The sequence below is a fragment of the Dama dama genome, chromosome 5, assembly GCF_033118175.1.
Source record: "Dama dama isolate Ldn47 chromosome 5, ASM3311817v1, whole genome shotgun sequence".
Classification (NCBI taxonomy): domain Eukaryota; kingdom Metazoa; phylum Chordata; class Mammalia; order Artiodactyla; family Cervidae; genus Dama; species Dama dama.
In genome coordinates this window covers 111,592,241-111,618,567 of record NC_083685.1, presented here as the reverse complement: position 1 = coordinate 111,618,567, position 26,327 = coordinate 111,592,241, and the positions used below count along the sequence as shown (strand labels likewise).

General features: G+C 45.8%; 2 protein-coding genes across 5 annotated transcripts in view; both read left to right on the top strand.

The window, feature by feature from the left end:
* ACLY (ATP citrate lyase) overlaps nucleotides 1-14,167 on the top strand; it is a 42,863-nt gene extending 28,696 nt beyond the window's left edge. For all 4 annotated transcript variants that reach the window (XM_061144006.1, XM_061144005.1, XM_061144008.1 and 1 more), the window contains 10 exons: nucleotides 444-554; nucleotides 5,689-5,816; nucleotides 6,367-6,460; nucleotides 8,321-8,475; nucleotides 9,769-9,919; nucleotides 10,118-10,261; nucleotides 11,777-11,890; nucleotides 12,249-12,331; nucleotides 12,589-12,665; nucleotides 13,183-14,167. In XM_061144006.1, coding sequence (XP_060999989.1) covers nucleotides 444-554; nucleotides 5,689-5,816; nucleotides 6,367-6,460; nucleotides 8,321-8,475; nucleotides 9,769-9,919; nucleotides 10,118-10,261; nucleotides 11,777-11,890; nucleotides 12,249-12,331; nucleotides 12,589-12,665; nucleotides 13,183-13,277 — 1,152 coding nt within the window. In that variant the 3' untranslated portion in view covers nucleotides 13,278-14,167. The remainder of the gene's footprint in view (nucleotides 1-443; nucleotides 555-5,688; nucleotides 5,817-6,366; nucleotides 6,461-8,320; nucleotides 8,476-9,768; nucleotides 9,920-10,117; nucleotides 10,262-11,776; nucleotides 11,891-12,248; nucleotides 12,332-12,588; nucleotides 12,666-13,182) is intronic.
* A 1,315-nt stretch (nucleotides 14,168-15,482) lies between these two features.
* Nucleotides 15,483-26,197, top strand: KLHL11 (kelch like family member 11). Its single transcript, XM_061144004.1, has 2 exons — nucleotides 15,483-16,045; nucleotides 20,663-26,197. The coding sequence occupies exons 1-2, from the start codon at nucleotides 15,501-15,503 to the stop codon at nucleotides 22,242-22,244; spliced, it is 2,127 nt and encodes a 708-aa protein (XP_060999987.1). The 5' UTR covers nucleotides 15,483-15,500; the 3' UTR covers nucleotides 22,245-26,197.
* The last annotated feature ends 130 nt before the right edge of the window (nucleotides 26,198-26,327 follow it).

The following is a 26,327-nucleotide window of genomic DNA, read 5'->3' as shown; positions in this document are numbered from 1 at the left end:
TAAAAGTCATGGTGTTTTGGTTTTTAAGAAAGTCATGCATTTTGTTTATGTATAAAACTGAAAGTGACAGGCCCTGGCTGGCCCCAGTCTGTCCCTGGTGGGTAGAGTGGATAGCTGGAGTCAAAGAACCTCTTTGATGTGTGCCCCTGATCAGATCTGGTCCTAAATTATCTCATACCCTTAGATCAGGAAGGGGGAGTTCTAGGAACTCTCCAAGGATACCCATCATCCTTTGAAAATACTTTGTTGCATCTCTCATCTCCATCTTCCAGGCTGTTATTTGACCAAAGCCCCTGTTCCCTCATCTTCAAGTTGGAACTCCAGACACCTGATAACCCGGGCTCCTGCCTGACTCAGGACAGATTTTCCTGCTGCATTGCTGCTCTTGGAGCAACTCAGAATGGGTTCCACTGACTTGGGGGCTTTTTCTTGTTGCCTGGCAGATAGGGGGCACGGAGGAGTATAAGATCTGCCGGGGCATCAAGGAGGGCCGCATCACCAAGCCTGTGGTCTGCTGGTGCATTGGGACCTGTGCCACCATGTTCTCCTCCGAGGTATGGCCGGGACTGGTCCCTGCTGGGCGGGGGGCCCAAAGGGGGGCATCTCTGGGAAACCATCTTAGGAAGCGGCAAGTTCCATCAATAAGCATTCGTTACCCGCTTGCTTACCACAAGGGCCAGCTGGGCCCCTCCTATCTAGAAGCTAAAGTCCAGTTGCAAGAGACAAATTGATCCCCAGATTGAGGCCAGAGCAAGGCTTCAAGTCCCTTTTCAGAGTACGAGTAACGTCCTGCCTGGATTGGTTGAGATGGCCTCTAGAGAAGATGAACTTTTCCTTAAGGGATGAGGAATTTCGCTGAGTGAGATGGGGGCCGGGGAGGGAGAGGACATAACCTAGGCTCAGAGCTGGTGAGGGGCTGGTGGGAAGTCCTGTGTGGGGAGGAATTGTAGAGGAAAACCTCTGGATGTGTTAGCATGACCTGATACATATGAAAGTGCCTGGGAGCAGAAGTCCAGCCTGCAGTGCATGTTAGATAGAAACGCTCTGAGCTGTCCCACTCCTGCTGGGTGGGACTGGCCAGACCTCTGCCCCTGGAGTCCAGCTTAGAGAATCCTCTGTCTTAAAGAAGGCCCACTGGCTAATGATCAAACCAAGGAAAGTTCGTCAGTAGCTGAGTGTCAGACCTTGACCTCTGCTGTGTGTATATAAAATAAAACTTAGCCATTAAGGCTTCCTGCAGCAGCGATAATTCCTACACTTAAACCCTCAGTCCTTGGACTTCCCTGGTGGTCCAGTGGTTCAGAATCTTCGCTACCACTGCAGGAGACACAGGTTCCATCCTTAGATGGGGAACTAAGATCCCACATGCTGTGAGGTGTGGCCACCCTCGGTTCTTCCTTCCAGTAAGCCTGTCACACTATCCTTTCCCTTAGGTTGACTGCCTTTCTCCTTCAGATTCCTGTTACCTCCAAATAGCACTATTTGTCTGGTTGTAAACTGTACCTCTCCTGTGAACTAGCAGCTCCATTTCTGCTAATTTACTTGGTGGATGTGCGTGCAGAAATGTCTAGAAGTATGTGTACCTGGAGGATACTTGCTGCTGTGTGGTGATGGCGAGACATGGAAACAGCCTAAACACTGGTTGGGAGGGGACTGTGTTGTGTCCTCACGGCACGACCAGGTCATAGAAAACCGAGCAGGAGAAGAACAAGGTGGATCTTGAGATGTCGATGGAGAAAGGGGTCAAATCATGTGGGATCTAAGAACGTGCTGCTGCTGCTGCTGCTGTTAAGTCACTTCAGTCGTGTCCGACTCTGTGCGACCCCATAGACGGCAGCCCACCAGGCTCCCCTGTCCCTGGGATTCTCCAGGCGAGAACACTGGAGTGGGTTGCCATTTCCTTCTCTAATGCTAGAAACGTGCAAGATGCAGCAAATGCTTACCATAGCATCTAGTTTGTTTAACTGTGAACTGTACGTGTGTCTATCTTTTCCAAATAAGTGAAAGGGGAGGGAGCGGGTCATGGGTCCTGGCCATCCTCCCGGGCTGAGCTCCACTTCCACAGGCCTTAGAGTTAGCTCCTGATGGAGCTGTATGACTGGGGCGAGTCGTTTCGCCTCTCTGTACCTCATTTTCCTGAGCTGTAGAAAGGAGATGATTCTGAGGGACTTCCCTGCCGGCCCAGTGGCTAAGACTCCATACTTCCACCGCAGGGGGCGATAGGTTTGATACCTGGTCGGGGAACTAAGATCCCACATGCTGCCTGATGCAGCCATAAAAAAGAGGGGGTGGGGGGTGATTCGGGATTGCTGTGTGGCTTAGATAGGAAGGTAATTGTATAGGTGTGGCACATACAGGTCTTAGCAAATACTGGTTCCTAGTCTTCAACACACCTGTTCCATGAAGCCGTTCCTTAGTCTGTTTCTTTATGGCTGCTCTCCGTTCCAGTACAACAGCTGAAAATAGTTCCTCCCACCCCTCCAGGCTTTCTCTTAACCAGCTCTGCTTTGCGGCAGCCCCCAGCCTTCCAAGGACCCCTCCAAGAAGAGGAGGACCCTGCTCATTTGTTTCTGGCCAGGTGCTCATCCTCACCCTAAGTAGGGCAGGTCCTTGAAGTATTTTGCTTTTTGTGGGGGAGGGGGTTAAGAATAATTATTTTTGGCTGTGCTGGGTCTTCATTACTGAATGGGCTTTTTCTCTAGTGGCGGTGTGTGGCCTTCTCGTTGCGGTGGCTTCTCTTGTTGCAGAGCACAGGCTCGAGGGTGCGAGGGCTTCAGTAGTTGCAGCGTGTGAGCTCAGTAGTGGTGTTTCCTGGGCTCTAGAACATAGGCTTAATAGCTGTGGCTTGGTTGCTCCTCGGCATGTGGGGTCTTCTTGGATCAGGAATGGAACCCATGTCTCCTGCAATGACAGGTGGATTCTTTACCCCTGAGCCGCCTGGGAAGCCCTCAAGGTGTTTTGTTTTTGCTTTTTATTCATTTTTTAAAAAAACTTTCTTTATGTAGTTTCAAGAATACACGAACATAGAGTAGTACTGTGATGGTCCAGCTAATAAGTGTTTTTTGATTTCTTGAGCAGGTCTCATGACCTTGCAGAGCTCTTTGCCCCATAGAGGAGGTGAGATAGGTACACAGCACAATATCCTCGGTTCCATGCCTCGGGAAAATGGACTGAGAAGTGGGAGGTGGGACTTCCCTGGTGGTACAGTGGATAGGAATCCGCCTGCCAATGCAGCGCACACGAGTTCGATCCCTGATCAGGAAAGATTCCTCACGTTGCAGAGCAACGAAGTCACAGATGCTGAGCCTGTGCTCTAGAGCCCGTGCTCCTCAAAAGAGAAGCCATGGCCATGAGAAACCTGCGCATCTCAACCAGAGAGTAGCCCCAATTGTCACAGCTAGAGAAAGCCCGCACAAAGCAACACAAGACCCAGGGCAGCCAAAAATAAATTAAAACGTAACAGTTATATTAAAAAAAAAACAAACCGGGAGTAGAGATAAGAGGACAGTGGTAAGATGGCAGTGTCCCAAACGCTGGTCCTACAGCTGCTGCTGCTGTCGCCTATTCACTCAGTCATGTCTGACTCTGTGTGACCCCGTGGACTGTAGCCTGCCAGGCTCCTCTGTCCATGGGATTCTCCAGGCAAGAATACTGGAGTGGGTTGCTATGCCCTCCTCCAGGGGATCTTCCTGATCCAGGGATTGAACCCGGGTCTCCTGCATTGCAGGCGGACTCTTAACTGCTGAGCCATCAGAGTCCTGTAGTGATGGTCCTCAAAACAAAACAAAACAAAAACCAATGAAAAGGAAGCTTCTATAAATTCTGAACATACTCAGATTTCATTATCTCCCTTTTAAAAGCTTTAGCTCTGAGAAATCTGAGTTAAACTTGCTTAACCTCTTTAAGTCCAATGTTCGTTGAGTTTATGTGAATGCACAGTCTCTTCTTCCTTCGCACTCCATCTCCCCACGCAGATTAAGTTCTGTTCAGAAGGCCCTGGGAACTTGCTTTGAAGCATGTGTTTTCAAGCCTTGCTAACCAGAGAGTGGTTCTAGTTTACCTTTTTAACACTTCAGCTCTGGGACTTCCCTGGTAATCCCAGTGGTTAAGACTTTGCACTTCCAATGCAGGGGCTGTGGGTTTGATCCCTGGTCAAGGAACTAAGACCCACATGCCATGCATGCAGCACAGCCAAAAATAAATAAAATAATGATAAAAAAACAAAACTTAAAACCCATTTCAGCCCCCTTTTGTTACATGTCAGAGTGAGGACTACAGTGAGAGGCCACATTCATTGTCTGGTTTAAATGCTGCCACATACCACCTGTGTGACCTTGGCAAGTTACTCTTGCTCTTTGCTTCCTCTTCCTTGTTAAGAGGAAACAGTTGTAGGTACTGAATAATGACATTTGTAAAGCTTTTAGATAAGTGCCTGGATGCAGTGTTATTTTGGACTTCCCTTGTAGCTCAGTGTTTAAAGAGTCTGACTGCAATGCAGGACACTTGGGTTCGATCCCTGGGTTGGGATGATCCCCTGGAGAAGGAAATGGCAACCCATGCCGGTATTCTCTCCTGAAGAATCCCATGGACAGAGGAGCCTGGCAGGCTACAGTCTATGGGGTCGCAAGAGTCCGAGTGCAACGACTGAGCGACTAAGCATGCGCATGCCTATGAAGTGTTAGTTAAACAGGGAAGATATTATCACACCTGCCCTGATAAGAGTTTTGTACCACATTTCATTAAGTTAATCTCTTTTCCTTGTCGCTTAATCAGAGATACAGTTACCACATAGCTCTTCTGATTGATTTTTTCTTCCTTCTCTCTCCCCATAACCAGTCCCCTACCCCATATTCCATTGGGTTTATAGTTTAATCTTAGTTCATGCTCAGGTGGAAGAGGGCAATAGCTGATTAGCTCCCTGTGATTGTTGCTATGTGGGAATAGAGGCCAAATGGTGCAAAATGTGGCTTTTTTTTTAAAAAAGTGGAAATTTGGATTTTTGCAGGAAATTTTCTGGGGTTCTGTTTTGTTTAGCAAGGGTACATACTTCATACAAAGTATGCGCAGGACAGTCAGATCACACCTATGAGCTCCGCTTAGCTAAGCTTGGCAGTTTGTAACTTCTCACAGTTGCCCCAGACTGACTGCTATTCTCTGTCTCTCCATCCCTGCCCAGTAAGTGCCCCCATGGGAAGCCAGAGGAAGGTTTGTGGAGTTGGGCACCAGGCTCATATCCTTGCTCCGGTGCCTCAGGTGTGTGATCCTGAGTAAGCTCTGGAACTTCTCAGTGCCTCAGATTCTCATCTGTGCCTGAGAGTCAGCCATCGCACCTATTCAGTGACCCTTCTGGGGCCCTGAGTGATTCACGTAGAGCAAGGGTCCCCAACCTCCAGGATCTGATGCCTGATGAGCTGAGGTGGAGCTGATGTAATAATAATAGAAATAAAATGCACAGTAAACGTAATGTGCTTGAATCATCCCGAGACTATCACACCGACCTCCCCCCCACCCCAGTCTGTGAGAAAATTGTCTTCCATGAAACTGGCCCCTGGTGCCAGGAAGGTTGGGGACCGCTGACATAGAGCATTGAGTGGGATCTGGCCTGTAATCAGTGCCAACATCCTCAGGGGCCTTCTCTCTCTCAGGGGATTGACTGGCCTGCTAAAGCCGTTCTCCTTTGCATTCCAGGTCCAGTTCGGCCATGCTGGAGCTTGTGCCAACCAGGCTTCCGAAACTGCAGTTGCCAAGAACCAGGCCTTGAAGGAGGCCGGAGTGTTTGTACCCCGGAGCTTTGATGAGCTTGGAGAAATCATCCAGTAAGTGGACGTGGGGAGGGTGGCATCTCCCTGCCCCTTTCCCAGTCCCTCGCCAGGGCAGCAGCCTTGCCTAAATACAGGTGTCCGATATGCCTGGTCTCTCTCAAGTGTCTAAGGCAGCTCTTCAGATGGTCCAGAATCTTTCCTTTTTGGCTTTCCTTTTTTCTAACTTGTTTCTAAAAGCAGCAGTTACAGGCTGTTCAGACTGGGGTTAAAACATTCAGTTTCTGAGCCTACCTACTTGGTGGGCCATGAATGAGAGACAAGCATAGGAACATTCATCCATTCCATAAGTTGTTGTTTCCTCCCGTTCCTCCCCTCTGGCCTTCCTTGGCCTCCATACTCAGCCTTCTCTAAGGTCCCATTCAGAGGCAGTGGGGCGGGTCTTGGGTAGAACCTGTTTTCATTTATTTAGTTCTTGGGAATCCACCTGGTAAGGGTAAGCTGCTGACAGGGCAGGGGGAAGAGCATTCGAGAGATGCCCTAGAAGAGCCCAGAAGAATGAGATCCACGTGGATGTCTGTTCTCCTTCGCTTCCCCTGCTTCCCAGGTCCGTGTACGAGGATCTCGTGGCCAGAGGAGTCATTGTACCTGCTCAGGAGGTGCCGCCCCCCACGGTTCCCATGGACTACTCCTGGGCCCGGGTAGGTGCCCCGCGTGTCCCTGCCCGTGTGTGTGGCCGAGGTGTGCTGGAGCTTGTGAGGTGGCCCCTTCTGACCAGCCAGAGAAGCATGCAAGGCCTAGGAGGGCAAGGGCAGTGTGTATCTCCCACAGTGGTATGGCCTGACCTGGAAACGGGGGCTGGGAACAGACAATGTCCTCTAGAGCCATCTTCACCTGCTAAGAGATTTCAGGCTACTTGTCTAAGGGAGGGACATAGATATAGAGCAGATTCTCTTATCTACAAGATTTCTTAAAAATGCATTTTTAAAAGACCAATAACCCATTAGAACAATGGGTAGATGTTCTTTCAACGTGAAGAGATGCCCAGCTTCACTCCTTATAAAAGCAACCAAAGTAGAAACTGCGATACCAGTTATCTCCTACAGGTCAGCAAAGACCAAAAAAAAAATTCTCTGATATATTGTTTGTGTGGGTTTGAGGAGGCTGGAGGGGCTTCCACGGTGGCTCAGTGGTAAAGAATCTACCTGCAATGCAGGAGCCACAGGCGATGTGGGTTCAATCCCTGAGTCAGGAAGATCCCCTGGAGGAGGGCGTCGCAACCCACTCCAGTGTTCTTGCCTGGAGAATCCCATGGAAAGAGGAACCTGGCAGGCTACAGTCCGTAGGGTCGCAAAGAGTTGAACACGACTAAAGCGACTTAGCACACATGATGAGGCTGGCACATTGATTCGTTGGTGGTGGGAGTAGCGTTGGCATAACCTCTCTGAAAGGCACTTGGGTAATGTCAATCCAGTGTAACAGTGCTCATATCGTATGACTCAGCAATTCCTTGTCTGGAAAGCTCCTTGAAGGAAATGCTTGCATATACACATATGTTCAAGAATATTTTTTGAGCTGATGGTCATTGGTGGAGGAATGGCCGACATGTGGGATTATCATGAGGGGATACTCTACAGCAGTTAAAAGGAATAAATTAGATCTAGGTATATGCTGACATGCATAGCGCTCAGATTCATTGAGTAAATAGCACATTGTAGAACAGTGTTTCTATTATGAGTATGAAAAATGTAGGAATGCAAAATGACATCTGTTCTCAATGTGTCTATGTGTGTAAATAAAATCAGAGAAAGAAAGGTCCAGAAAAATGTTCACTAAACTAACAGACACAAAATCAGAAAACCAGGGTGGGTGGGGTGGAGGTCAAAGGCAACATGACTTTATCTGTTCTAGTGTAGATTTCTTCAAAGGACAGTGTATTCCTGTTGCTTCTGTAATTAAAATATAATTAAAGGCATTTCTTAAGTTCAGAAGGGGTAACTAAAGAAATGGGCTTGGACAGAGTTAGCTGATGCTACCCACCTTGTGCCCCAGCTCTGAAAACAGAAGATTCAGGATCTCAGTGCCCTCCCCTTGGAAAAGGATGTGTTGAGGGGCTTCTCCCACTTCCCCAGACACGTGTGCCTCATTATACTTTGCTGGGGGAGTGGGAGCTGTGTGTTGAGTATTTAAAAATTGTCCCTTTGGAGTCATTCTTCTATTTCTTAGCCAGGTGACCTAGGGCTGGTTACTCTGTTGTGAGGTTAAAAGGAACCTCTGGATGCCAACAGCTAAGTGTCCTGCCTCAGTCCACAAACATTCAGTAAAGACAAGGAACAGCCCAGGCTTAGCGGGTGCCGTGGAGCGATTGCTCCTATTTTCTTGCCCCAAGTGATCTAATCAAAGGGCTTTGCATTTCCTTCTCGGGAGGACTTTGAGAGTTGTTGCTTGGCTGCCAGTATTTAAGACCTGGGACACTGGTTCCAGGCACAGACAGTGGGGACATTCCGGGAGAATCTCCAATCACCACATCCCTGCTTGTCTCTGCCCTCATCTCTGCTCAGGAGCTGGGCTTGATCCGCAAACCTGCCTCGTTCATGACCAGCATCTGTGATGAGCGAGGACAGGAGCTCATCTACGCAGGCATGCCCATCACCGAGGTCTTCAAGGAGGAGATGGGCATTGGCGGGGTCCTCGGCCTCCTCTGGTTCCAGAAAAGGTGAGGCGTGGAGGGCAGAAGAGGGTAGGGCCTTGTGATTCAGTGTTCATTTTCCTCCCCTGCCAAGGGAGTGGGAGTGGGCAACTTTGGGGAACACGTCCAGGGCCAAGCTTTCTGGCCACAGATGAATGGAAAGGTCAGAGGAAAGCAATACAGGTTGTTCCTAAGTCTGCAAGGGATGGAAAGGCCAGCCTGAACCAAGAGAAGGAGAAAGCAGTGACCTCATCAAGGATCTTGGATCAAGGATCTTTCCCTTGGGAACTTTTAAAGAAATGGGCCAGAGTTGAATGTAGACCTGTTGAGAGAAAGGTCAGGGTTAGCACAGAATGTCTGGATGCATCTAATGGCTTAAAGAGGCTTAAAGGCCCAGTGGAGTTGCTCATGAGGCAGAAAGTACCTTGTGTGTCCTCTGAATTTGTGTCTCATTCGCTTACATGGGGGGAAAAATTGGTTTTCTCTGCAACTCCCAAGCTCAGCTCTCCCATGGGACTGACAGCTGGGCAAGGAGGCCGATGAGTACGTGGTCACAGAGGTCTGCCTTGGAGTGGTCCTGGGCAGAAAGCCAGCTGGAAATCTTGGTGTCTGTCCTGCTCTCACCTCCGAGAGATGGGTCTGGGTCCTGCCTTGAGCTCTTCCTGGGAAAAGTTCAAGGCTTGTAACACTCGACAGGCCTCACTGTATGTGCTCTTGTGTGCCCACAGCTCCAGACTTTGGGGGGATTTTGTTTATTTTGTTGGTTTTCTTTTTGTTTTTTTATTGTGCTACACACTTTGCGGGATCTTAATTCCCCAACCTGGGATGGAACCTGCCCAAGCAGTGAAAGTGTGGAGTCCTAACCACTGGACCACCAAGGAACTCCCCAGACTTTGTTCTTAATCATCAGTGGGAGGTTGATCACTGTGCACTGTGAAAGGGACCAGGGCCCTCACCTCCTCTGTGCCTGGCACGTGGAGAGTAGTAACTGCAAACACAGGTCACATCCTATTGCAGCAGCTCAGCTGAAAAAAACTGCCTAAAGAAGAGGTTTCAAGCCCTGCTTGCTAAGCTCAATTTTAAAAGCAGTATTTGATATCAGCAACATCCAGAGCCACTCAGGGATCCAAAAGTTCTGCCTTGGAGTTGTAAGATAGTGTTAGACCTGGATTGGGGGCTTGTTGCCCTTCTAGAGTTTGAGTGACTTGTTCAAGGAGATGGGAAACAGGAGGACCATGGCCTCGTCAGTGTCTCTCCTGTTCAGCCCCTTGCCTTTGTTCCAGCTCTCATGTCCCCTCCCCTGTCCTCGCCCTCCTCCAGGTTGCCCAAGTACTCCTGCCAGTTCATTGAGATGTGCCTGATGGTGACGGCTGATCACGGGCCTGCCGTCTCTGGGGCTCATAACACCATCATCTGCGCTCGGGCAGGCAAGGACCTGGTCTCCAGCCTCACCTCGGGACTGCTCACCATCGTGAGTATTGTCATCCTAGGAGGTGAACAGCGGGGACACCCACCTTTGGCATCATGCCACTTGGCTGCATTGCAGTCCTAGAGGGAGCCGTGGAGTGTGAGACCCCGTGCCGGGGGCCCTTGAGAGGAACCCTGGATCAGCCCGAGAAGCCGAAGGAGACTGACAGCTTGGGGTGACATGGGCTGGCTCCTCCCACAGGGCGACCGGTTTGGGGGTGCCCTGGATGCAGCAGCCAAGATGTTCAGCAAGGCCTTTGACAGCGGCATCATCCCCATGGAGTTTGTGAACAAGATGAAGAAGGAAGGAAAGCTTATCATGGGCATTGGTCACCGAGTGAAGTCGGTGAGTTGTGCTTCTTCAGGCACTGGGTCAACAGGGTGTGGGGCACAGGCGGGCTCTCGGCTCCCAGCAGGCATAGCTTTGCTGACAGATGCCAACACTGAGCAACTCTCTTTCCCATTATAAATCAGATTGCCCATGAACAGCTGCTGTCATGTTCAGTTGTGGTGTGAAAATGTGATGAACTGGGACCTTGGTAACTTTAGCTTCCCAGGTGACTCTTAGAGGAGAAAGGACTAAGGTCAGGGTTAAGGGGACATTTCGGTCACTAGATAATGCTGCGGACTGGGGTAACAACTCCAAAAATCTCAGTGGCTCCTGGGGCCGAGTCATGTTTAGAAATCAAAGGGAACAAGAGAAGATGTGGCAGCTGCTTGGAGCCCCACAGGGACAGTTCAGGGTCCGTGGCTCCACCGCTCCAGAAACCTCAGGGAGTTAGTCACTCTGCTGGCCTAAGTGGGGTGTATGACTCGGATTAATACAAGAGGATCCTGCGTTCATCCCGGCATCCCCATGCTGGGCCAGTGCAGGGTAAGTCCAGAAGTGGCTGGATGGCAGAGACGGAACCGGAGACAGTGGTTTCTGCTGAGGGACATTCCGTCTGTGCCAGCCACCCCCAGCTCCTGTGCAGACGGTGCACACACAGCACAGGGCACCTTGCCTGGCTCGCGTCACGCCTGCGCGGCCATGCCCAGCCTTTGGGTGCCTTCCTTCCTGGAGTCCATCCTGGCCTTGGGTGTCTTGGCCAAGGGAAGAGGTCACTGTGGTATTGGGACTTGGCACCCAGTCCTTCTCACTCGCCTGCTGATGGGACCGCCTGGCGTGGGTCTCTGAACGGAGAGTTCATCTACACTCATTGCAGGTCCAGAGGGTTTCTTGGAATTTCAGGGGTACTTTGCTGTCCCACTGCCAACCTGTGTTAAATACTAAGAACTTTGTAGAACTTGGTCATATCTTGACTAGATTGCTGATGTGCAGTGTGGCTAGTGGCTAGAACCTCAGACTTCCCGTTGGAAGGTGTGTGCTGCTTTTGGGGGGTTTTTTTGGTTTGTTGTTTGGTTTTTGGCTGTGCTGCTCGGCCTGAGATTTTCGTTCCCCAATGGGGGATTGAACCTGGGCCCCCGGCAGTGAAAGCGCAGAGTTCTAACCACTGGACCACCAGGGAAGTCCTGCGCCCTGCTGCTTGACCCTGTAGGAGCCATGGCTAATTTATCCAACATCTCCACGTCTCAGGTGGTTTTGAGGCTCAAATATGAGAGGACATCAGAAACCTTAAAACTCTCAGCAGTGGAAATGACACGTACAGCTGTGTCTACCTGTGACACAAGCAAGAACTTTTTTTTTTTTTTTTTTGGTCCTGTGTCTTGTGAGATCTTAGTTCCTCCGCCAGGGATCAAACCCATGCCCCTTGCAGTGGAAGTGTGGTGTCTTAACCGCTGGACAACCAGGGAAGTCCCAGGAACATGTCTTTTAACAGCCATATCAGAGTTGTTCCTCTAACTTTGGATCACTTCCTAGATCAACAACCCAGATATGCGCGTGCAGATCCTCAAAGATTATGTCAGACAGCACTTCCCTGCCACCCCGCTGCTCGACTACGCGCTGGAAGTAGAGAAGATTACCACCTCCAAGGTAAAAAAAAAAATGTTCCTAATTCCCAAATCAGGATTTTGGGTGAATTTCCTGGAGAAAATGACTGCCAAGTCACAGTTTGATTGTGCAGCTAAAATCGAACCTGGTTTTCTGAAAGATTTTTGTTTCTGTTGCTTAACTAAGTTGACACGTACTCAGTGTCAACGAGAGTCCTCTGCTAGACCTTAGAAATGAAAGACAGTCTCTCCTGTTAACTGGGATGTGTTGGTGGGAGGTTTTTAAATAGCGGTCAGGAATTCATAGTAGTAGTTTTAGTAGTCATAGTGGAACATCATGCGGAACAAAAATGAGTAGTAATGAAAAATGCATTGAATTTTTTTTTTTTTTGCCTTCCCAGAAACCAAACCTTATCCTGAATGTAGACGGTTTAATTGGAGTTGCATTTGTAGACATGCTTAGACACTGCGGGTCCTTCACTCGGTGAGCTTGCAGCTATTTTCTTCCTCCTAACGTTTATTGATTTTTCTCGGTGATTCCGCCCAACTCCAAGAGCAGTGCACGTTCATTAGAGAGCATTAAGAATTGTCTCTACGCCTACCACCCAGAATACCCTCCCTTTACTAATTAGAGTCCAAAGAGAGCTAGCTTCTCATTCCTGGGCAGAAATTATAGTGTCTGTGGGGAGGAGGGCAGTCATGTGAGCCATTTGAAAACTACAAGTGACTTGCCTGTTACAGGGAGGAAGCTGATGAATATATTGACATTGGAGCCCTCAATGGCATCTTTGTGCTGGGAAGGAGTATGGGCTTCATTGGTAAGTTGGTAGTAAGAGTTCTGTTTGGTTTCGGTTTTTTGTTTGTTTGTTTTACCCCATGGTTCAGGTATACCACTTACCTATGTGGCCAGTTTCTTTCTTTTTCTTTTTTTGGCTGTCCTGCACAGCTTGCAAGATCTTAGTTCCTCAAGCTGGGGCAAATCTGGGTCCTAACCACTGGACCACCAGGGAATTCCCCAGGCCAGTTTCTATCAGAGAGATGTCACATTGTCTTGATCACTGACAAGATCACTGATGCTAATTCTTCCTTTTTTTAACTTCCGCTTTATATTTGTTCCTTTTTTCTTGGAAATGAGTTTGATTGCTAGCCTAGGAAAACAGAATGAAATCCAACAGTTCCTTTTACCAATGCAAACATCTACCTGTGGGATGGCTCTAGATGCACTTCCCCATTTTTTGTGTGTATTAGTAAGATTTCCCTTCCTTATATTCTCTCCCTCACCAAAATTGAACACTCACCAGCTCTTAACAAAAAGATGCATTTGCTCTATTTTAGGACACTATCTTGATCAGAAGAGGCTGAAGCAGGGGCTCTACCGTCACCCATGGGATGATATTTCATATGTTCTTCCGGAACACATGAGCATGTAACAGAGCCGGGAACCCTATTACAATAAAGTGATGATGGGAACTCTTCCCCTGAGAAATAGCCACAGACATCTGGCACTGGAGCTTGCTTAAAGGATGGGCCTGGAGTATAAACAGCCCCCAGTGTACAGACATTGAAGACCAACACCCACAGGCTAACACTATTCAGTCTACACAAAGAAGCTTAATATTTTTTTTTATAAGCATAGAAATAAGAACCCAGCCAATACTTGTGACATTTGCTCTGCTACCTGCTATATTTATTATATGGAAGCATCTAAGCACTGTCAGGATAGTGTGCTTCCTCATTGGAGGGTGTTACAATGTTGCTTTCTTTATTTTTTCCATTAGCTTAAAAAAAAAATTGTTTTTCCCTTGAAGGAAGGGAATGACACTTTTAAGACCTCAAGATACTTTCCATTTAAAGGACCCCTACCCCTAATACCTTATTTTTTCCCTTTTCTTCCTCATATAACCTAAAGAGCATTGTATTAATCTGATTTTTTTTTTTTTAGAATCTTTTTTGTATGTTGTGTGTTAGGAGTTTGTTTGGTATCCCCCCCGGAATGTTCCCTGTTGCAGACCAGTGTCTGCTTGTGTCAGGGGGAATGGGACCCACTGCATCCTTAGCCATTGTTACAGAGTATGGGGAGTGGTAATTTAAAATGTAAACTTGTAACATACATATGTTTAAAATGGAAGTGCAAAGCAAAAAGCTGTGAAATGTCTTGTGTCTTATGTTCTCTGTATTTATGCAACTGACTTTTGTCTGTTATTGACTCTTCTCCAGCCAGTTTGCATCTGTAATCCACAAAGATTCCAGGCAGCTGCCACCTCAGTCTTTCCTCTGTATTATCATAGTTTGGTTTAAATAAACTATATAGTAACAATGACTACCATCTCATGTCATCCATATATTTTCATCTGCATTCCTTTTAAATGTACTTACTAAGTTTTACTACATGCAGTTTTAAAATGTTCATCCATGGACTTCGCTGATGGTACAGTAGATGGGTATCTGCCTGCTAGTGCAGGAGACACAGGTTCAATCCCTGGTCTGGGAAGATTCCACATGGTGAGGAGCAACTAAAGCCCATATGCTACAACTACTGAACCCACGCTCTAGAGCCTATGAGCCACAACTTCTGAGCCTGAGTGCCTGGAGCCTGTGTTCCACAACAAGAGAAGCCACTACAATGAGAAGCCCATGGCATGGAAGGGAGAGTAGCCCTGCTGCAACTAGGGAAGTCCCAAGTGCAGCAACAAAGATAGCTCACAATCAAATAAGATCTTAAAAAAAAAAAAAAAGTACATCTCTTAAAAAAGAATCAAGGGATTTCCCCTGGCAGTCGGGTGTTTGGGACAGCCCAGTCTCACTCCCAGCAGCCCTGGGTTCCATCCCTGGTCGGGGAACTAAGATCCAGCATGCCACCAGGTGCAGACAGATAATGCCAAGTCTTGTAGATTTATCCTTTAAATAACTCTCTGATCTGTCCATATCGGGTCTGCTAACTTAGTGCCCCTAGTTCTACTTTTGTCTCCTTACAGCCCACTATCCAAGCAGCCCACCAGAGATTTTTAAAGGTGCATCTGATTAAGCCACTCCCTTGCCTGAAGCCTCAAAGTGGCTTTTATTCATCTTTTAAACTAGTATGTATGGAACAGTACTTGTCACCAAGCACTATGTAAAAACAGCCGAAGGTTAAACACCTCATTTAACCCTCACAGCTATCTGCCAAGTTAGACAGTATCCCGTTTTTTAAAGAAAAATTAGTTCAAAGACTAAGTTACTTGCTCACCCTCATCCACTTAACTGGGCCTCAGTCTCAAATCTTTTTTCTTTTTCCATTTTTACTCCAAGGCCAATCTAAACCTTTAAATAGAAATCCAACGGTGCCACTCAAGACACTAATGGGTGAGGGTCTAAGGTGGCTTTTGTCTCACAAAACGACCACGAAGAACACGCTGCTCTCTAGGAGGAGGAAAGAGCCATCGTCCCCATGGGCATGGGGATGGGCGGCCTCCGGGGAAGACAGTCACAACAGGAGCACAACAGTTGCCCCTTACTGGAGAGGGACGCCGTAGGACAGGCGCGGCGGCGCGTGCGCAGACCCAGCGGCGGCCGGCTCCGCCCCGCGCCCACTATTTATTCCCAGAATCCCTCTGTGTCGCACCAGAACGGCAGAATCGTTCGGGGACTGAGGAGTCGGGCGCGGCGGCGTCAAGATGGCGGCTGCGGCGGTGGCGGCGGCGGCAGCGGCGGCCGCGGCGGCATCTCTGCAGGTGCTGGAGATGGAGAGCATGGAGACAGCCGCCGCCGGCTCCGCGGGGCTGGCCGCCGAAGTCAGAGGTAGCGGCACGGTGGACTTCGGGCCTGGGCCTGGTTTGTCTGCAATGGAGGCGAGCGGGGGCGACCCGGGCCCGGAGGCCGAGGATTTCGAGTGCAGCTCTCACTGCTCGGAGCTGTCGTGGAGGCAGAACGAACAGCGGCGCCAGGGCCTCTTCTGCGACATCACCTTGTGTTTCGGCGGTGCGGGAGGCCGAGAGTTCCGGGCCCACCGCTCGGTGCTGGCCGCCGCCACCGAGTACTTCACGCCCCTGCTCTCGGGTCAGTTCTCCGAGTCCCGCTCGGGCCGGGTGGAGATGCGCAAGTGGAGCTCCGAGCCCGGGCCCGAACCCGACACGGTGGAAGCCGTTATCGAATACATGTACACCGGGCGCATCCGCGTCAGCACGGGCAGTGTGCACGAGGTGCTGGAGTTGGCCGACAGGTAGGGGCACGGAGGCGGAATGCGGAGGGCGGGGGTGGAGATGCTCGCCGACCGCGGGCCGCATCCAGGGAGGGCGCGGGAAAAGGCGGGGAGGGCAGTGCCCTGGGTAGGCTCGAGTGAGCCCTAACGAAGTGCATTCGTTTGATACTTATTGAGCGCCTGCCTTGTGTTGTGGGGCCGCCACTGCGCTGGGCACAGAGGGTGCAGCCGGCCATTCAGGCGAGGGGTCGTGTCTCCAGGTGAAGAGACAAAGGCAATGAAAAAGTCCGCTTTTAATGAGTACAGTGTTGACATTTTAAAAGGATAGTAATTGCGTGAAGACCTTTCTCAGGAGGTGACATTTAAACCGACCTTTAAATGGCAAGGGAATCCTGGCCATGCAAAGATGGGGAATGACCATTCTTGGCAGATAGCGCAAAGGCCCCGCATCTCGTTTGGCTTAGAGAAGTAAAAAAAGGAAAATTGCGTGATCTAGGGGGTGAAGGGGAGAAGGGTGTGTGAGATGAGTTGGAAAAAGGAGTTTGGATTTTACAAGGTGATGTGAAACTGGCTAAATAAATGATTTGACTGAAATATTTTTAAGATGATTTTGCTACTGTGGAAAATGGGTTTTAGAGGGCCCAGATGGATATTCCAGAAACTATTTAGGAAGCAGGTGAATGCAGTTTGGAGATGGGGAGGAGCCTTTTGGGGCAGTATTCTATGTGCATATTTGTTATTTCAACAACTACCTCCTGAGTCAGACACTGGGTTCTGAGCATCTGGGGATTCAGCAGTGAACAAAATAGACAAAAGTCCCTTTCCGCATTGCACTTACATAAGTAGACGGACGGCAAATAAAACAGCATGTTGGATGATTGCTGTAGCTATTTTGAAATATAAGGATAGCAAGTCATACAGAAAATGTTGATGTAAAGAAGCTGTTTTTTTAAAATTGAATGGATAGAGAAATCCTCCTGAAGAAAAAGACATTTGCAAAGAATCGAAAGAGTTGTGGTTAAGAGTGTTTCTGGTAGGGGACATCTCTGGTGCAAAGACCCTGAGATGGAACTTCTCTGGAGGCTAGAGAATAGCAAAAGGCCAGTGTGGCTGGATCAGAGGGATGCAGGGCAAGAGAAGTAGGAGAGGCCTGAGGGTGGTAATGGGGATGGATCCAGATCCCACAGGGCTGTGTCAGCCTGTGGAAGGACTTGGGCTCCTACTCTGAGTAACATGGGAAGGTTTAGGGTAGAGTAATGGTGCAGTCTGATTTGGAGAATTCTGCTGTGTTGAGAAAAAGTATGAGGTGGTCGGGAAGGGGCTGCAAGGGCAGAAGCAGAGAGACTAGGAGGTTGTTACAGAGGTGGTAGAGGCTTGGACTGAGGAGGGAGAAGTAAACGTGATGAGAAATGCTTTGATTCTAGATGTATTTGAAGGCAGAGGAGAGAAATTTGCCTTTGGATTTGATGTGAGGGATGAGGGAAAAGACTGCTGGTTTTTTGACCCATTGGAAAGATGGAGTTATTATTGATTAAGATGTGGAAAACTGCAGGAAGGTGTTTGGGAGGAAGATCAGAAGTTTGGATTTTGATCCAGGAAATGTCTTCTACTAGATGTCTAATAAGACATTGGATGGAAGAGCATTGGGAACTAGAGATTGGGAGGAAATTAGCATATAGATGGTAATTAAAGCTTTGGGACTGGTTAAAATTACATAGGAAGAGAGTGTAGGTAGAAAAGAGAAACCAAAGGACTTAGCTCTGGGGTTCTCCAGAATGTTAAAGAGATTCCAGCAGAGCACCTGTTCCCATGGAAGGCTAGAGTGTATCAAGGAGGGAGTGTCCAATCATGTCAACTCTGTCACTTGTAAGTGATCATTGGATTTGGTGATAATAAAGGTCATTGATGGCACTGACAAGAGTCATTTAAGTCTGACCATTGGGACTTCCCTGGTGGTCCAGTGGCTAAAATGCTGCACTTCCAATGCAGGGGGCCCAGGTTCTATCCCTGGTCTGGGACCCTAGGTACCACATGCAACAACTAAAAGATACCTCAAGCAGCCAAATAATACAGTATCTTTAAAAAATAGTATTTAAGAAATAGTCTGTCAAGAGGATCAGAGAAATGATACTCATGGACCTGTGTGAGGAGTCATCCAGGGAGGTCTTTTTCCCTCTGTAAGCTAGGAGATGGGCTTCCCAGGCGGCTCAGTGGTAAAGAATCCGCCTGCCGGTGCAAGAGGTGCAGGGGACTTGGGTTTGATCCCTGGGTCGGGAAGATCTCTGGAGGAGGAAATGGCAACCCACTCCAGTATTCTTGTCTGGAAAGTGCCATGGACGGGGCAGCCTGGCAGGCTACAGTCCATGGGGTCACAAAACAGTTGGACTCGACTGAGTGACTAAGCACACATGCACACACCCTGAGAAATCCTGGAGCATGTTTGTGTGCTGATGAAAATGAATCTGTGGAAGAGGAGAAATTGATGTTATAAGGACCAGAGTCTTTGAATCCAAGGGGATAGAATCCATATTAAAAGTGGAGAAGTTGGACTGGGAAGGCAGAGTATAGGTTACAGCTGTAGGCAGACAGATTGAATAGTGGGAGGGAATTCTCTGGTGGTCCAGGGATTAGGACTCTTTGCTTTCACTGCTGGGACCCAGGTTGAAGCCCTAGTTGAAGAACTAAGATTCTCCAAACCTCTCGATGTGGCTGGGGAAAAAAAAAAAAGGATTGGATAATGGGGAAAAAGTTTTTGCCTGATTGCTTCTGTTTTCTCAAAGCATGATACTGGGTCATCTATTTGAGGGTGGGGTGGAATGTGGCAGGTGGATGTCTGAAAGGGGTGGTTTTTTGAATGCAGATGGATAGAGAAGGGTCATTGCATTCACTCCAGCTTTGTTTTCTTCTGTCATGTGAGCTTGTGTTCTTTCAGATTTACCCCTCCTTTACTGGAGACTTGGGTGAGGAGAGGAGAGAACACCCCTAGACAATTCACTTAAAACTTTAACTTCTCTCCATATGTCAGTTGCTGAGTAGCCACTTTGTGTTTGACACTATGCCCTGCAACCATCACAGCCAGTCTTACCCATCAGCTTTGAGGCAGGATTATTCCTTTACAACCCCTTCTCCCCCATATAGTCTGTCTGTTGATCATACCTTCCTTACAGGGCACTTATACTGTAAAGCAATAATAGGAAGTGCCCAGCATGATCCCTGTCACGTGACACATGGCTAGTATACCACAGGCAGCTATTGTTTTCATAGAGCAGTGTTTCCAAACACCTGTCCAAGGAAATATGTGTTGGCTTACTTGGAACACCTGCCAAAAATCACAAGTAGAAGGTGGGGAAACCCAAGAAAGAGTGACCCTGGCACCCAGGCATATTTGAGAGCCACTAGAGCTCTTACCACTCTGCCTTGTCTTTGTCTTATGTCTGAGATGGTATGCTCCCTGAAGAGGGTAAAGGGAGCCTGTCTTGAAATTCATCTTCATATCACTAGTCAGTTAGTTATTAAGCACAATAATCATAGTAGCAAGTGGTTACTGAAGTGAGAGAGGCCTGGACTGACTGGTGAAGTCATTCTTAAATTGTTTATGTTCTCCATTCTGGAGATTTAATCCTTAGTGTGTGTGCTAAATCGCTGCAGTGTGTGTGCTAAATTGCTGCAGTTGTGTCCAACTCTGTGACCCTATGGACTCTTAGCCCTCTAGGCTCCTCCATCCATGGGATTCTCCAGGCAAGTATACTGGAGTGGGTTGCCATGCCCTTACTCCTTAGCAGTGGTCTCAAATTGGCCACCCTTAGGGCTTAATTCTGCCAGATTAATTTATGTGAGCCAACAACATCTAGTCAGCTACATGCCAAACAGCTTTTCTTTTTAATATGGACGGGCCTACACATTTTCTGTTGGTTTATTTCTTGGCTTCTTCAGATCTTCGAGTTTGCCTTGCCACTCCTGCTTTAATGAGAACCCAGCTCAGGACAAAGCCCCTGAACACCACCCCTGCCCCCTCTCCTCCCCCAGGTTACTCAGGGAGAAAACTCTGGTGAAGAGAAGATTAAAACCTCTGACACAAAGCCTGCACTGCCATTCCCTCTGAAATCTGACCAGACAGCCTCCCAGGAGTCACAGTTTTTATACCATGTAGTTGATGCTTAGGGAAGTCTCTTCATTGAGACCCAGCCTCATCTAAGAAGGGACTGGTTGGCTGGCCAGGGACTTGGGCAGGATGGCACAGACAAGTTTGGATTGAGGTTTGCCTTTGCCAAGGGTAAATTACAGTGGAAACAGAGTGTAGGACTGTTGTTCTTTATTAAAGGATATGTTCTGAAATACCTTACGTAATCAAAAACTTCATTTTTTTGTGGGTATCACAAAATTTTGTATAATATATAATTACATATAAACTACCTAATGTAAATAAAATATATAAAGATGATTTTTACATATGCTTTTAAACATACTTTCCCACACAATCCTGTTTAATTTGGGAGGATTTGCTTTTTTTCCCTCAAGTGTCGTGAATGAAGTGAGATGAAAGTTACATTTCAGTTTGTATAATTTAGATGTTCTCAAAGAGCATTTTCAAAATATGCACATTTGAAAATTAATCCTCCCTCTTTTTCTTGGTTTTAGGTTCCTATTAATTCGTTTAAAAGAGTTTTGTGGAGAATTTCTCAAGAAAAAACTTCATCTCTCTAATTGTGTGGCCATCCATAGCTTAGCTCACATGTATACCCTAAGCCAGCTTGCTCTGAAAGCAGCGGATATGATACGGAGAAACTTCCACAAAGTAATTCAGGATGAGGAATTTTATACTTTACCTTTCCACCTCATCCGAGACTGGCTGTCAGACTTGGAGATCACAGTTGATTCCGAAGAGGTTCTATTCGAAACAGTTTTGAAGTGGGTTCAGAGAAATGCTGAAGAGAGAGAGCGATACTTTGAAGAACTTTTTAAATTGCTCAGATTGTCCCAGATGAAACCTACTTACCTTACTCGTCATGTCAAACCAGAGAGGCTGGTGGCCAATAATGAAGTTTGTGTCAAGTTGGTGGCCGATGCAGTGGAGAGGCATGCTCTGAGAGCTGAGAACATGCAGTCTGGCACATTCCAGCATGCTGCTTCTCATGTCTCATTATTACCTCGCTTTGGGCAAAATATGGACGTGATCATGGTTATTGGAGGTGTGTCAGAAGGAGGGGACTATTTAAGTGAATGTGTGGGATATTTTGTCGATGAGGACAGATGGGTAAACCTACCCCATATCCATAATCACCTTGATGGACATGCTGTTGCAGTAACAGAATCCTACGTGTATGTTGCTGGGTCAATGGAACCAGGGTTCGCTAAAACTGTGGAAAGGTATAATCCAAATTTGAATACCTGGGAACACGTTTGTAGTCTGATGACAAGGAAGCATTCTTTTGGGCTAACAGAAGTCAAGGGGAAGCTCTACAGCATTGGAGGACATGGCAACTTCAGTCCCGGTTTTAAAGATGTGACTGTTTATAATCCCGAGCTAGATAAATGGCACAACTTGGAATCAGCGCCAAAGATTCTTCGGGATGTGAAAGCGCTCGCTATTGAAGACCGGTTTGTGTACATTGCTGCCCGCACTCCTGTGGACCGGGACACTGAAGATGGATTAAAGGCTGTCATTACTTGCTATGACACAGAGACTCGACAGTGGCAAGATGTGGAATCTTTGCCGCTTATTGACAATTACTGCTTTTTCCAAATGTCTGTGGTCAACTCAAACTTTTATCAGACAGCCTCATGCTGCCCCAAGAGTTATTCTTTAGAAAATGAAGAGGCGATACGAAAAATTGCCAGCCAGGTTTCTGATGAGATCCTTGAAAGTTTACCCCCGGAAGTCCTAAGCATTGAAGGAGCGGCCATTTGCTACTACAAAGATGACGTTTTCATTATTGGAGGCTGGAAAAACAGTGATGATATTGACAAACAGTATCGGAAAGAAGCCTACCGATACTGTGCTGAGAGAAAGCGGTGGATGCTTCTTCCTCCCATGCCACAACCCCGTTGTCGAGCCACTGCTTGCCACGTGAGAATTCCATACCGGTACTTGCATGGCACTCAGAGATATCCTATGCCTCAAAACTTAATGTGGCAGAAGGACCGGATCAGACAGATGCAAGAAATACATCGACATGCCCTAAACATGCGGCGAGTGCCAAGCTCTCAGATAGAATGCTAGGTTCTTTGATGTGTGCAGCTTAAAACAGACCTTTTCATAAGACTGAAGATACCCAGACTGTTACTTGAAAAAGTAGGTCAATAACTTATTTTCTACATGAATGGATTATCACCTCATATAAAGGAAATACAGTTAAAAACTGAAGAATGGGAAAATCAGTTCAGTACGTGGTAATTTTTGTTAGTTTGCAGTCTTTATCTGTCGTTGGTTTGTGTGTATGTTGGCAAAATAAGATCTTATTAAAGATAAATGGAAAAACCAGGTGTAGTTACTTGGTTGTTTTTCTGCCAACAGTTTATAACTTCTTTGTCTTAGGGACTTATGTTTTGAACATGCTTTAAGCACCGATTTTATTTGCACATTTATTTTGATAATCTTTTTCATTTTTTTTCCTGAATGGTTGGTTTTGACAAGATCAGAATACATGCATTGAGCCCTCATCTATAGGAGGAATGTGCAATAGTGAGGTTGAAGTCTGAAGGAAAAAGCACAATGTTTCAGCAAGATAATTTCACAATGTTTGCATTGCTATTTTGTTGTCTTTGTTTATTTTGAAATACTATCTTGTTTATTTCTAGAAGACATGACTGATGAGAAATTTGTGATTGGCATTTATGGAGTATTCTTCATTTCTTTAGCATCTCTGTTGTAAACGTCAGGCCATCACTCTGAGATAATGGTGGTTAGCAAGAGTACTGATCTTTAGCTGATGAATTGATTACAGAGGAAGTTATATCTTTGAAATTTGTTTCTCTAAGCAGAAAAATATTACTAGTCTAGATTAAGAAATCAAAGGCATTGAAAAATTTTAAAACACTTTTTTCAGGAGTTATTTGAAGATAAGTTACTGAGTGTAAATAATGCCTATGACAATCGACACTCAATGCCTTTAGTTTTAAATTTTGCTCTAATGCATATTATATGGAATCCTCATCATTCCTTTCTAAAAGAAACTTTTTTCAAAATAGGAAGGAAAGAAGTAACAGTTTAGGGAAATGTTGCTAAAGAGAAGCCTTATTATTTCTCAACCTGGATTATTACAACGTTTTATCCATTTGCACTAGACCTTCATTGGAACTTTGCCGGAGCCTAGACTACAACATTTGGCTCTTAAAAATTGATCACTGTGGTTATCTTTTATTTTATTCTAATGCATTCTTCTGATCTTCTTACCTGTGCCCAGGCAGTATGCAGATTATCACATAGGTTGACCTTTAGCACTCAGTTAACGTAAGAAACTCCTGCTCTAGTGGTTTGAAGTGTGGGGTCCAGTATACTTTTCTTGTTTTTTTCAGAATGTTTCTACCTTCTTAGACATTGTGGAATACTATTCTAGAAGATAAATTCCAAGTGCAGTGATTTCTCCCCCCCTCCCCCCAGTTAGTTCATTATAGTTCTTACCAGTTGGATCAAACATCAAAAGAAGCAGCACAACCAGGAATTTTGGCTCTCAGTGTGCTGCAGGACTATTAATGCTTAGCCCTTGGACTCTATACTAAGAAATTACCTGAAATTTCTAAATTGGTATCCTTGCCTAAGAACATTTTTGAAAAATGTGTTGGAAATCTACTTTAAATGCATTTAATTTAGCCCAGGGTAGGGATGGGAAACTGCAAGTCTATTTCTATATGAGAATATATTATCCTACCCCATCTCTACCATTTCCTTAATTTCCGCTTATTTGTAGCTATTTCAATAAAAGTTATTAGATTCTGAGAATTGCTGATTAGTTGTGAGAGGTCTGTGCAAGACAGAAAAGCTCATTGAATGGCGTTCTCATTTCTCTCTGATATACTAGCAAACTTCCTTTTCTGAGTGATGGTGTTGAAATAATTTAGTAGCTCACTAAGGTACCAGTTTCTTTCCAGGAGGGTGTGATGTCAGGTTTTTTAATTGCTTTTTTTTTTTGGTCTCAGAGATGCCTTCTGAGATAGTCTTTACCAAGTTACTTGTAGGATTGTCTTTTTTTCACATGATGTAGCAGAAGCCACAACTCATAAGATTTAGGTATAATCTGGTTTTGAAAACGTGATTGAAACTATTGTTTTTTAACTCGGCAGGCAGCCTAGGCCATGGCTGGAAAGAGAGGGTAAGTCCTTCCTTGCATGATCATGTGTGCAGGGTTCCTGACCACTGAATTCCTAATTTTCATATTTGAATTCACGTGTGATTTCACATCGATAACTTGTGTTTCTAAAATATCCTAACTAACTTGTTAATAAGGAAAGAAACCAGATTTGCTTAAATCTGTTCAAGGCTGACATTCTGACATTTTAAACTAGAAATAACATCCCTCAGCATTTGGAAAGGTTCTGATTATGATGACCAGCCTGAAATGGCTCTTTGGGAAAGAAATTTCCTTTTTAATGAAAACTAAAGATTGCATTTGACAATTTAAGAAGTTAAAAATACAGCTTTAAAAAGGCAGCTTAACATGTGTTTAAGCAAACCTTTTTTGTTGTTGTTGCTTTTGTTTTATAGAGGGAAAAGAGGGGAATTGATTATATCAAAAAGAACTGTATATAACTTAAAGTGAGGCTGCTTAGATCTTGGAATGGATATCCTTTGAGTATATCTACCCCACCACAGTTTAAAAAAAAAAAAAAGCGGTGTACATATTGAGAATGTCAGTCATGAGCTTAGTGTTTAAGTAATGCCTCTCACTTGCAGTTGTTTGCATGATTAGTCTTGTGTAGCTTGATATACAACTTTGCTTTTGCTGTGCCAATTTAAAACAATTTTGCTTTAAAAAAAAAAAAAGAAAACCTAAAAATGTATGGACATCAGTTTTGTCTTGATTACTGGGTTTTGTATAGTATTTCTGGGACCAAAAAATAAATTGAAATCTTTTTTTATGTAAAACAGAGGTTTGAAGCTGGAAAGATAATGTTTATGGCAGATTTGTGTGCTTTTATATATAAAACTCCTCAGGCTGCCAGTAAGGCAGTTTCTAGAGCACACTTTTTTTCCTCTTTTATGTTTCTGACTAGTGTAGCATGTGGTATGTTTAAATACTTCATTCTCTGTTTCATAATTCTAATATGAACACTATACATAGGTAGACAGGTAAGCTAAATTGTACATTTTAGTTACTTGGCCTAATCAAGCATAACCAAAGGGATGGTTTTTGTACTTGCTTCAAACTAAGCTTAAAAAGGGTGTATCAGCCACATTTCATGTCTTTTCCAAATACGTAGAATTGTGAAGCCAGTCCTCTGCCTACACTAGAAAAATAGGGTGTTTATAGGTTCTCATTTAACCTTAGACCATTTGGAGAAACAATTCAGTCTCTCCTTTTTCAAATTATTAAACATTTTGGCACAGTTTATCACTCCAGCTTGTTACTTTCTTGAGAATAGTCCATTTTTGTTTTTGTTATAATGCTTACATTATAACATGTTTTGGTCATTGGAGACAAAACAGCTTATAGCCCAGTGATGTAATACAGTAACAGTAACACAATATAGTAGTCATTTTGCTTCAAGGAATTTAATTAGATAGCCAAATAACTGCTCTTTGTTGATTACCTTTGTTGGGCTTTTGTCTTACTGTATATGGCCATTACTGCGAATGTCTGACTGTGAAGCACATACAATAGAGCACTTGTTAACTTAATCCTCAGCCTAATGCACTTGCACTCATTGAAGAGTAGTGCTTGCTATGTGGTTGAAGATCTTATGGTCTATGTGCGGGGGCTCATTGAGTTATATGTAAAATAAATACTTAGTTCAAGTTGATACAGTGAGTTTTCTGGGCTAGCAGTATCGAGCCCCTATCTTACCGCAAGTATAATCTTGACTGTCTCCCTTTAATTTAAGTCAGAGAGGTAGAATTTAGGACAGTCTGAGACATTACCTTGTAAAATAGCTTGTTTTATGTTCCTAAAGCTCCCTTGTTCTGTTAGAGCTACTAATCGTCTTGATGTAAGTTTTAAATAAATGTATTTCTTTAGAGCTGATTTGCACTGTGATTTCTCCTTTTAATTATGGACTATTGAATATAATTGCTTCCTTCTTCCCCTTGTACTCCCTTCCGTCATCCAACCCTTGGCTCCCTTAAGTTGAACATTTTCCAGTACTCTTA

Coding starts and splice junctions, on each gene's coding strand:
- KLHL11 (XM_061144004.1), top strand. CDS start 15,501: ATGGCGGCTGCGGCGGTGGCGGCGGCGGCAGCGGCGGCCGCGGCGGCA. Junction 16,046..20,662: donor GTGCTGGAGTTGGCCGACAG/GTAGGGGCACGG, acceptor TCTTGGTTTTAG/GTTCCTATTAATTCGTTTAA.